Here is a 12,462-nt window from a genome sequence, read left to right as displayed (position 1 = left end):
AAATCTGTTATCAAAGAGACTGACACAGTGAGGGAAAGTTAATTTACTATCAGACTGCTTGATAAGAAATGTCGGCGTGGCTGACTGTTGTTTGATGCAACATGTGTCTTTACAGTGAGTAAAACACGTGGATGGATTATAACGACAAAGTTCACGGTCTCGGGCAGGAGGAAATCTAAATCAACAGCGATTAGTCATCTGGCTGTAAAGGCGAGTGAGCGGCAGCAGGAAGAACATGATGGAGGGGCTGACGGTGATGACGGACAGTTGGCATTTCGGCTGTTATTACAGGCATCTGGCCTGAGTGTACAGATGCATTTGCTTTTGCTTTTGTAATGCCAACCTCTCACTTCCTGTCCTTCATCTATAAAGCATCTAAACCCTTTGATAAAAGGAAGCGTATTCACTGCACAGCTTCTTTTTCTTTATTGTCAGACCAAGAGCAGATACCAGTAATTTATTCTGAATACTTGCCCATATAGAGTCCATTTGCTGCAATTTATACTGAGTGCATCAATCAATGTAAATCAAAAGACAAGAGAACACAGTATGTAGTATAAACAAAGGGATTTGTATAGTGAGTGTACTGTATATTGATCCTGTGGGTTCGTTCTTGAGCTTGGAAGCTTCAGAAACAACAAAGAAATGAGACAGTGTGTGTAAAGCTGCTGTTGTTAAGACCAAGAATGAAGCTTTCAGATTAATATAAATTATATGCTGTATCTTCTTTACATGCTGTACAAGCCCTCCTTTTACAAATCACTGAGTTTTTTTTTTTTTAATGATGTTAACTGGGACGACGGCACAATCGACAGCACTCACAGCCTTTAATAAGAATCCCTTGTTCGTCAGAGAGCTGAGCGCACCTTTTCTGTATTTTGTCGCTCTCTATTTTGAATAGCGTATCTCAGTTTCACAGGTAGCCGAGGAATTAGCAGGAATTTATCTTCTGGAGGTTAATCTGAAGCTTTGTTCCGTCGCTGGCTGTTAAACACCTTTTCCTTATTCAGTATTGGCTTTGCAAGGAAAAAAGTAGAATAAACATTTCTTTTACGTTTATCTTGTTGTAAGTTTGGCTTTGATGCATTTTTCATCGAGGTTTTGACACTTCTGAGTAACCTGGTTCGTGAGGCACCTGAACCATCTACAGTAGAAAGAAGCAGGCCAGAAGTGTAAGGTGTAAAAGCCTCGTAATTGGATTTTTTCTTTTTTAGACTGTGACCATTAACAGGCCACAGAATGTCAGAGGGAACTTTGAACGACCCTGGCCAAGTGTAGGTGAAGAAACTATTTGAGTCATACAATAACAACACTTAGTAACTGACTTTGAGAGGGAGAGCAGATCGATCTTACAAAGTATTTTGCACGAGTTTGAGGATCCAGTTTTGTTTTTCTGGTGTAATGTGATTCTCAATGAAGGTGGCAGAGGGTTGAGTCGGCTGCCAAAAATGATTAGTTTCCAGTTTCCAAATATCTTTATCAAACAGTCACCGTAATACCCGAGGAAATGTCAACACCCCCTCGCTCCCAGCGTCCACGAGTAAGAGCTAAGATTGTTATTATGTTCCAGGTGTCAGATGTTGACAGAGAAGTAACAAGATCCTCTAAAAGTATGAAATCTTACACCCTAGATTTCATCTTTTGGTTACAATTGGTGAGTGTCAAGTCATTAAGCCACATTTCTGTGTCAGTGCTTTCATTCTTTCATTCACTGCACCAGAGGCAGAAGACTTATTTTGGATATTTAGTGTTAAACTGTCTGTGGAAACTCCCAAGATGAGGATTAATTCATCGGCTTTTGCACGTTCTTTTTAAATCTGCAACGTTTGGCTTTTTTCTGTGTTCATAGTGGGGCCAACAGAGAGAGATTCATATGAGACACGAGTCACAATTTAAGTGGAAATGTTTCTATTTGTATTTGTAAAAAAAAAGCCATCACAGCTCCATCACAGCTTTCTTAAAATACACAGTTCAGAAGAAAAAAAACTTCAATTCTATCTTCTGTGAACCGAACTGTGTAGGTGCATCTTACTGTCTGAATAGTGTGTCCTTCAAATACCAGGAAAAATACTTTTCACTCTCTGCTGTCAGTCCAAAACCCCCCAAAATACAGAGTTTACTATCTCAGAGGACTATTTTATGAAAGAAAATATTCAGATTTGAGAAGCAAGAATGAAAAATCGATAATCAAATGATTAAATTTGAGTTGATGGACAAGTCCTGGAGGTCTGTGGATCCACCAGAGGATAATAGATGTATATTATATGTATACATTTTATCATTGTCATTTGTCTGAAGTGACCCTGTGATCACTAATCCTGAAAAGCAAATCAAAGTTTGGCCTTTAGAGTGATGGGAAATAGAAAATAATACACAGCGCTCAATTTTGCAGCTGTGTGACACGGACAGTTTATTCACCGTCTGAACATTAGCTGATTTCACTGATGGATTAGTAGGAAACTAAGCACCGAAATCACCGCATTGCAGCAGGTTTTGACGTTCAGTAAAACCTCGTCACACTCTGCAGTCCATGACAGATAAAAATCCTCTGATTTCAAGTAATGTTTTTTGTTGTTGGCTCTTATTACTCACAAATCTGGACCCTTCACTGTCGTCCTTGTCAGTCGACTGAAGCTCGAGCGAACTACGGCCTCAACACAACACAAGTGGCAAGAAAATGAGTTCTGGAGTGGAGGAGTGATGGCTTGCTAAAAGTCTTGTCATTATGTGCAACCATCAACCACCAACATATGTGCTGGTTTATGCTGGATTTTCAATGCCTGTCAAGTGTGTATTGAGATGGGGAGGACAGCTCTGCCTGACAGCCTCTGAGACGTGTTGGCAGTTGGATTCGTAGGATGTGTGTTGACACCGAGCGAAGGATCAACGTGAACAGTCGGATGTCGAGGAGCGATTATGTCACAGCAGCGGCCATTTTCTGTCCAAAACAAATGGAGTCAGACGAGAGGAGCGCCGAAACCCCACACATGCAATTACGTCAAGCACTTTCATCAGAGTGAGGTGAATGTGAGGCGAATGCATTGATTTTGTACGCTGGTATCAAACACTATACAGTATGGCTCTTTACCTGTGATGGCCATTAAAGGTGAAGATCTGCCACTAACAGTAATATCAGGCTCTGTATTCATTGATTTTGTTAACCATGTGGGAAGAAATTGAAGTACGAATTCCCTTCATCCACGGGACAAAAATATGAGATGAACAAACTGAAACGTATTTACAAAACTTATTAAAGAAAAATAGGAAGGAAGGAAGGAAAGAGCAGAAGAAAGAAAGAAAGAAAGAAGAGAAAGAGAGAATGAAAGAAAGAAAATAGACAAATGAAAGAAAGAACGAAAGAAAGAAAATATAAAAATTAAAGAAAGAGAAAGAAATGAGGAAAGAAAGAAAATTGAAAATTGAAGGAAATAAGGAAAGAAAGAAAAAAAGAAAGAAGGACCAAAAGTAAAGTAGAAAAGAACAAAGGATATAAACGAAAGAAAGAAATAAGTGGGAAATGAAGGTAGTCAGGAAAAACGGAAAGAAAGGAAGGAAGAACTGATGACATTCTATGAAAAACAGAGCTTGGTGTTTGTCGGCACAATAAATCAGAAAAACAATCCGTCCTGTCAGTCATGACATGTCACTGAAAAACTTTCACCAATTTGCATTTTGGATTAAGTCCCTGTGAAATTCATGATGTTCTCCTCTGATTGACATGTTGTTTAGTCCACTGGGTTTGAGGTCTATTGTTTGGTACTTTATTTGAGCAATCACAGATAAATCAGCCTGATCAACGCAGGCTAAGATTGAAGAATAATGGCAGCAGTACTGACTGTAATTCAAGGTTTCACACGGCTGAGCAGCTGCAAAGGAAAGTCGCAGTTTTTACCCTCAAGGTGGTTAAACTGTCCGTCACCTTCGGTCACAGAGGAATAAGCTGACAGAATACTTATTAATTATACGGTAGAATATGACGGCTGACAGACTTAAGAAATGCACCAACTGTAATTCACACCTACACCTTTTTCCTCCAGGTTAATCTGGGCAGCCATCAGTACCTGTTCACGGTTGACGTGAACCCGTCCGATATGCCGTGTCTCTGCCTCAGACATGACGTGGACGCTCTGGTGTGGCAGCCTCGTCCCGACCAGCCCAGCAACATGTGGGAGCACATCGCCACATTCAACGCCCTGGGTAAGGTCTTCATCAAAACCACCTTTTTCCTGATTCTTTCCAAATTCGCCATAGGAATCTGTATCAGTATCTCCCATAAACCCGCAGAAATGTGTCTTGTAGTATGTTAGGCATGGTGTGTGTGTGTGTGTGTGTGACTCATCTGTGAAGTTTAGGAGGTGGCAGCATGAAGAAGCGAGGACATCACAGATTACCAACAGTTGGCTTTGCGTCACTGTACTATACCTACATCAAAAAACACTGTGATTAAGCTGTGAGTCATATTATGTTACTCTGCAGTCTCTAGTTTATTAATGTTTCCATCATAACACACTGTAGTGCCCTGAGATCCACCATGTTGAGTGCACGAAATACCTCGTAAAGCATGAAATGTTTTTAATGTTTGCATTTATTTTCGTTCATCCTCTGAAGTCTGACTTGAGATATTGTCGCGTTTTATTTGAAATTTTAGGGTATCATCTGTGCTACAAGGGGTTAAATTTGACGTAACCTTTGCCGTGGTAGAATTGAAAAGTTCAGTATTTCTCACTTTCTTCTACCACATCCTCCACTCTGACACTCAGCTGATCTGCTGTTTGCAGCAGAAGCAGAACAAAAAGCATTCTTCTACAGCCTCGTCCGCTGCTAACCTTTGCACACAGCTAGGACTGTGAAAAACGTTTGTATTTTGTATTTTCATTTCATTGCTGTAAGATGCCGCAAAAGAGTTTGAAGCATGAGTCACACAGGTAAACACTTGGCAGACCTTGACAAGATTTCTGTAGTTGGAAACAAATGTGCGTTGCATCACCTTCACACTCTCAGTGAACATCCTTGTCGAGTATGAGAACGTGTCATGAGTTAACTCACAGTGACATCACCCATTGATTGGTGGACTGCTGTTTAAAAGCCTCAAGCTTGGCGTCACAGGGTGGATAAGTCACACCGAGGAAGGGAACATAAGTGTATTCGCCATTTTTTCCCCAAAGAAAGAGTCTGTTTCTGCCCGTCTGGTCTGGCTGATTATCAGGGCCAAAACTACTTTTCTGATTATCTGTGATTTTTCTGTTAGATTGCAGATAAAATTAACACATTTAAAAATGTGCAATCTTGGCTATAATAAAAATCTGAATCTGCAAAATAACTAGTAACTGAATTCATCATATAAACGTAGTGGAGAGGAACTATAAAGAAGCAGAAAAAGGAAATACTAAAATAGAGCACCACAAAATTGTACTGAAGAACAGCACTTAAACGTAAACTTTGTTCCAAATTTTGAATTTAAGATTTTAATATTTACTGCAAATGAGTATCAGTTTCAAATATCAGTTATTGATCTTGTTGATTTACAATAATAATTATCGGCCCTGAAAAAGCCACATCAATCGGCCCCTAGTCCAGACATGAACACTGAATGTTTTGAATGTCTTCAGCTGCGAAGAGGTCAACAGGTCAGTTTTCAGGGACCTAAAATCCTGACTGGGACATGAAACGTAACTCTACGGTGCCCCTAGTGGCCAAACAGCCCACAGGGTTCCTGTCAGATACAGTATGTGGGAGTGGTTTGAAGGTGTAACCAGCGTTCTCTGCAGAAGCCTGCCTTAATTTCCATTTTTGATGAATCATAGCGAGTCGAGCTGAATAATTCATTCTCGCAGCAATTAACTTTGTTTACATCCGCTGTCACGCTGCTCGCCGTGCCTCCAGCGCTGCTGCGGATAGATGACAGAACATTTTTAGATGGCTGCAATAAAACTGCAGTTAATGACGAGAGAGAGTTTATTGACACTGCTTGTGGCCAAGGACAAAAATAAATACATAAAGATCGTCTGAAAACAGGACCATCAACAGGTCTCTGTACTCGGCGCAGCAAGTGAATCATTTTAAAGAGTTATAGAAACGTTTGGTGATAACCGGATTATACTGTGCCTCTTGGCTCATTGAGTGACTGATGTGTCGAGACTGTTGTGTTGATTTAACTCCAAATTGCAAATCAAACACTCAGACCGTCAGCTAGCTAGTCTCTTGCAGTCAGTCTTCATTTAGTTTATCTCCTCATCTCTCTCTCCTCAACGACGGCATCTGGAACAAGTTTTATTTCAATTTTCCACTTTCACAGGTGCGGCGTTGTCATTTGTCTTTTTTTTTTTTTTTTCTTCTCTCTCTTTATCAATCTGCCCATCTCTGTCTGGAACACATTATCCAATTTGAGAGTGCAGACGGATCCCTGGTGATATTTTCAGAAATGATCCAAGGGAATTCAGATGAGGCCCAGAAGAAACTGGGATGAAAACATCCAAATGAAGCTTGTTAAGGTGCGATAGAAAAGACGCTGTTATTATTATTCCCTTTGCACAGGAGTGAGGGTCTATTAAACCAGCATTTAATGGACCATTCGAAGTTTGTGCATTCTGAAATTGAAAGTACAGGTTCCACACGGTTGAAACAATCATCAGGTTTCCGTGTCCAGTATATAAAGTTGAGATGACGCATTTCAGTAACGTTTTTTTAATTTTGGGATTGATTGTGCTGGTCGAGCATCTCCGACGTTGTTTTGTAAAATAATCGTATTAGTCTTAATGGCAAAGTGAAGCAGCAGTGGAGAAAATGTCCCATCTTCTATTATTGAAACACGCCGGTGTCAGATGGGAAATCTCATCAAGCAGGAAGTGGCTAATCAGATTATAAGAGTGGAGGATAATGTGTTTTTCAGCAGCCGTGGAGGCCAAACAAAAAGCTCGGCCCGCCGCCGTCAGCTCTTTTGTCCTCCTCTGTCGTCATCGCATCAAGTGACCTTCTGCCTTAGAAAACTTGAGCGTGTTGAGTACGCTTTAAGGAATTTTAAAATACCTTTCTGCTAGCTGGAACAGAAAAAAAGAACTGCAGTACGTCAGTGCTGTGGATGAACGAGGTTTGTTTGTTATTGTCTGATTAAAAAGCCTTTCAGTCGAAAACTCAAAGATGTTTAATTTCCATCCAATTAAAACAGAATATAATGTACAAATCCACCAATCTGGGGAACCGGAACCAGCAATTATTTGGCATTGTTTATCTTTGCAACTTAAAAACTTTAATATTAACAATTCATTTCAAGGTTCAATTTGTTTTCCATTATACAAAAGAGTGCAGAGGATCAGACGGCTCTGAACAATCAACAGTCTATAACGTTGTAGCTCCATGTTTGTGGCTCGCCTGAAACATCGACGTGGGGCTAAAGAAGAACAAATAAATCATTAAAAGTTCCATGTAGTGGAAGTTCCCTGTGTTGTTGGAGCAGAAGCAACGCTGTTGAAGCCATTTTTTCCCAGAAGATAAATCAAGAGGTCATTTTTTCAGAGCTACTGGGTTGAACTGGACTGTTTGCTTGAATCACTCATTACTGCCATTTTGGCTCCACTGAGAACGGCCTGATACCCAAACTGCTGTAGGGAAACTGTGTCACTGTAAACGCGTGTTACCGTGTGACTAATCCTCTCTGATGTGACCTTTTTGTGTTCGCAGGCTACGTCCAGGCCTCCAAACGGGACAAAAAGTTTGCGACCTGCGCTCCAAACTTCTCCTACGCTTCCCTGTGCGAGTGTCTCCGCCGCTCATTCATCTACCGCCAGCCGTCGCCAGTGGAAACCGTTCTTTTCAACAGGAAGCAGGGTCGTCAGATAGGGCAGGTTGCCAAGCAACAGGTGGCCAGCCTGGACTCAGATAAACCAATCTTGGGCTTTCGAGCAACCAATGAGAGACTGTACATCCTGACCTCCTGTCACCTCTTTGTTCTAAAGGTCAATAATAATTAGATTTGGGACTCTGTTAGCTTTAGATTTTGATCTCTGTCCCACCCGCTGAGTGCGATCATTCCAAACTGAAGATATGTCGTCTCCTCCGACTGGAAAAAGAAACCTCCTCATGTCTGAGTTATGTCTGTGAAGTTCTCCTCATGTTTCATCCTCAGTGTTGCTAAATGTCTATAAGGTCGGAACAAAAGGAGGCATGTTCAGAAAGACAAATTCTAATAAAAGCGTTTGATGATGCCGAAGTATCTCATGTGCAAACACGATTATGTGTATTCCTCCTGATGGACGACGGCCTGATTGAAGGCTGATGGGTGGTTGTAGTGTTTTGTTACACCGGGGAAATCCCTCTCCTCGGCTCATCTTACAATCATTAAAGTCAAAGTATGAAAGAAGCGAACATTCATTTCCATAAATTTCCATAAACATGTTTCACACATCTCACTGGCTCCTGTTGCATTAGCCTCAATCTCCGACGGATCAGATGGACTTGAAGTCTAAAATCTCGAGAGGCCTAGAAATTCAATCTCGTCCTCTCCCATTTATTTATTTATTTTTCTAGGGGTGGTGACAGTTAGAGTAGAAATGCTGCACGTCTGAAGCTAGGAATATATTAAGCACCTTTTCTTTGCAGCCCTGTCTCTGAGAAATTATATCTATACACAACATATGTGCAACAGGAAATCACAATGACAGCGTTATTCAGTCTTCTTATGGTGTTTGGGCACTGGCAGCACTGTGTTAAAGGTAAAGGTCAGGAAAAGAACACAGTCTCTTTAGATTCAAAAAAAGTCAGCAGTGACTTGAGGCGTGGGATTTTGTTTTTTATTAACATTTAACCCAAATCACAGTCTTTCCTTCACCTGAGCCAGAGGGATGTTTGTTACCCAAACCCAACCAGAGAGCAAACGCTGTCTTTGAACGCAGGTCAGGCAGCGACTTTATTTCTCAAAACTTTGCAGACACAGATCATTTTTGTATCTGTTTATTGTGCCATGAACTCCACAAATGATGTTTGTCAATTCAGAAGATCCTTTTGAATGTCAAGATAGTTGCTTTTTGTCTTAAATGTAGTAAAATATCATCTAGTTTTGTGTTAAAGCGCTCAGAGAACTACATCATCTCGCTCAACATGCGACAACACTAGCGTGACTGTTGGCTGTGTTGTCTTATTAACTGTATTCTCACGACCTTATATTTAATTCGTTTTATGTCTTAAGTTGGAAAAAAAAAAATCATCTTTTAAATCAACAAAAGTCGAATGTGTGATCTATGACACAGTTCATGCGGGATCCCAAAAATGTTTCTTCTCTCACCATTAGCTGCATTACAGAATTATTTTGAAATATGTCCCGCGGTGGTCGGCCAGTAAGGCGTGACGGCGCCTCTCTATTGAGTTGTTCAGCACAATGTAAATATGAAAATGTTTTTGTAATACACTGAGGTAATCTCTCGGAGACGGGGTTGTTTCTCTGAGCTATTAAAGCAGAAACCTGGGATATACGGTGTAAAGGAGGAAAGCTCTTGTTTAGACATTTCTTCCAGCATCAAACACTGAAGTTTGCTGTCAATCCCCATTTTTCACGTCGTCATACTGAAGCAGAAGTCCTGCCAGTGAGCCGCCGTTTCTGCCTCGCTTGTTCAGCGGTGACATTTCCTCTCCCCGTTTTAAGAAACCCCAAAGAAACCCACTCATCCAGTTGACCAAGGAAATACAAAAAAGACCCGAGAGGGACGCTAATGGACTTTTTGTGTAAGAAGAAAAATATAGTCCACTTCCTGCTTTTCCTATTTTTTCTTTGATTGTATCATGAGAACACGGTGAAAGAGACACAGGCTGGGGAGACGCAGGGATGAAGGTTATCGCAGGATAGAATCAGAAAAGGCGAGAGGCTCAGACACAACATCACCTCTGACTCCTGCAGGACATAGATTCCCATCTGTGTCTTTTCATTTTCGACCGAAGGCAACAGTAAACAGAAGTCTTTCAGCTTCTGTTTGCTGTCTGGAAAAAACAACAACTTGCAAATTCTCAGGAATTAAAGGAGAACTGCTCAAACCGATGTATTGATCGAGCTTGAAATTGCCAGTGTTGTGTGAACTGGAACAAGCAAAGGAGCCGTGCCTCAGCGAGTCAAAGGCAGTTTGGGTTTTACAATTCAATCGTCTTACTAAAGAAAGGCAATTTCGTGGAGACTATCTGCAATTTGTGTCCTCGGCTCCCCCGAGTCGTCGCTGCCTCTGAGGCGATTTGTTTTCCTCTGCTAAGCCTCGCTGCAGACTGTGGGTAATCACCCTTTTCTCTTCACTCTGTCATTGTTTTGCTCAGGAAAATCCTGTTTTACTCTCATTTTTGTTTAATTACTGGCGTGCAATTGAATTGCGCTGCACCGCTTGTTTTTGTTAGCAGGGCCGGCGTCCATAGATTACTTGAAGGCGGCCTGTCAGAGCAGCTAACGTCTCCGAGGACCTTCTCTGACTTCACTTGGACACAAAGTAAAAAAATACATGTTGTCGAGCCGGCTGACCACCACAGGGAATTGGATAATGAATGACAGTTACCACTCACCATCTGCATTTCCTAACCCCCATCCCCCCATATTGCTGCGTTCAGGTACACACCACCATCTTTAAAAGTCCTGCTTTTTGAGGACTTCATTAAAAGAGCTGTGCTGGAGATTGACTGTTTTTTTGAAAATCGAATCAGTCCCTTGAAAACGATCTGGCACTGAATTAAAGATGGATAGCTAGATAGATATTTTCTTGATCCCGGAGGAAATTCAAGAAAACGCATGCGCCGCCCAGGAATCGAACCCAGGTCGCAAGAATGGGAATCTTGCATGATACCACTACACCAGCGGCGCTCTTCTAAAGTCAAGTTTCATGAGAGAATGATGAGAGAGTGATCTGCTGGCGTCTCTTAGTTCTTCACCACAAATTCTATTTGTGAAGGAACAGATAAAAGATATACTAGTCGTACTTTTGACCCATAATCAGATAAGGAAGACAATAAGGTTCATGCAGGTCCACTAGGTCCATGGATTCAGACAGGAGGTGGTACTGTATATTGGGAGTCTGTTTTGCTCCGCCAGTTTGACACCTCGGAGGGTTCACTTCTTTCCACCTCCCTTGCTGTGTAAATCCGAGCAGTCGATGCGCTGGCAATTGCGTGAGATGGGCGGAGGTGTCGATGACGTGCACTGACTCATAGGCGGGGAGTTTTAAAACCAGGAAACAGCTGATCGCAGCAGTCAGTCCATCACTTCATCCGCAGACCTCAAGATGAGCGACTGGAGATGCTAGCGTCTCCTCGGTCTCTGTAGCTGTCTTCGTTGTCCGCTTGTTGTTGTAGCGGAAAGCTGCTAAAAGCCCAAATTTGACCTGCTTCACTGTTCACTGCCCAACTTCATACTTCACGTCACATCACATGTTTACACCTACCCCAGTGGCGGCTTTTTGGAAAAGAAGGAATATTACACCTCCCTCTTCGAAAGACAAGGTGGCACATTGCAGCGTTTACTTTGCCCCAAATGTGCCACCTTTTCTATCTAAAAGGGGCTACTGTGTCACAGGGAGGCCCGAGTGGCCTTTTTAAAAACAATCAGTTTGTGATTAAAGCTCAGCTCCTCCTGATGAGACGCCTCCTCTCTGCAGGTGTAATTAGCACCTTTTAAGTGATTAAAGTAAACTAGCTGTGCAGCAGGGGAATCATGCGAGTGTATCGTTATTGAGTTGATTGCACATTCTTTGGTAATGAATAGATCTCCTCCCCGATGGGATCCGTAGACGGAGGGGGGAGTAATTAGATGTTTTGGATGCCATACGTGCGCAGCCGCCTCTCCGCAGGCGGCGGATGTAACAACAGCGTGGAGAAGTGGCAGAATACTCTGTTTTTAATGAAGACAGACTTGGAAACAATCTTACTTTTAATGGCACAGTGATGTCGCCAACTTGTTGGTGTTTTCAAATTTTATGTGATTTGCAATAAATGCAAAGGCACCATTTAATTTGATTCATAGGTATACGATGCTATTTAAAGTGGTTACTGATGCATCGTGGTGTATCGTATGTGTTTGTAGCACAGTAACGTGACAAATGTTCTTGGTCCTCTCCTCCATCTGCCTGTGAAAGCTTTAAAATATGGAAAGAGAATATACATGTATACAAAAAAAAAGCAGACACAGAGAAATAAAAAGGAGGAATTTGTTGATTTTGCTCAGGTGAGGAGGAAGCAGGTGTTGGCTCAGGCTCGTGCCCGGGCTGATGGTGCAGCTGCAGCAAAGTTGAACGGTTTAACGAGAGAAACGCTGGAACTAGAAACGCTCATCGCCACGATCTGGCAGCGAGTGCAGAGAAGGCCGCTGTTCCAACGCTGGAGCTGATGAGTAGATGAGCTGCAGGTGTGTGAGGAACACGAGGTCCAGCAACCTGAAGCACACACAGGCGAAAACACGACAGCCAAAATCCATGAATATCACAAGAGAGCGCCACACTGTAACTA

At 41.9% G+C, this 12,462-nt stretch overlaps 1 protein-coding gene and 1 non-coding gene across 3 annotated transcripts in view; one reads left to right on the top strand and one right to left on the bottom strand.

The window, feature by feature from the left end:
* nudcd1 (NudC domain containing 1) overlaps window positions 1–8,361 on the top strand; it is a 32,300-nt gene extending 23,939 nt beyond the window's left edge. For both annotated transcript variants that reach the window (XM_037093434.1, XM_037093433.1), the window contains exons 9-10: window positions 4,038–4,197; window positions 7,678–8,361. In XM_037093434.1, the coding sequence (XP_036949329.1) occupies window positions 4,038–4,197; window positions 7,678–7,967 (450 nt within the window). In that variant the 3' untranslated portion in view covers window positions 7,968–8,361. The remainder of the gene's footprint in view (window positions 1–4,037; window positions 4,198–7,677) is intronic.
* Window positions 8,362–10,754: 2,393 nt separating this feature from the next.
* Window positions 10,755–10,825, bottom strand: trnag-ccc. Its single transcript has one exon. It is a non-coding gene; the product is annotated as a tRNA-Gly (tRNA).
* Window positions 10,826–12,462: the final 1,637 nt, after the last annotated feature.

This window comes from Acanthopagrus latus, chromosome 3, assembly GCF_904848185.1.
Source record: "Acanthopagrus latus isolate v.2019 chromosome 3, fAcaLat1.1, whole genome shotgun sequence".
Taxonomy (NCBI): domain Eukaryota; kingdom Metazoa; phylum Chordata; class Actinopteri; order Spariformes; family Sparidae; genus Acanthopagrus; species Acanthopagrus latus.
The sequence above is the reverse complement of the archived record's forward strand: the minus strand, read 5'-3'. Positions and strand labels throughout refer to the sequence as shown.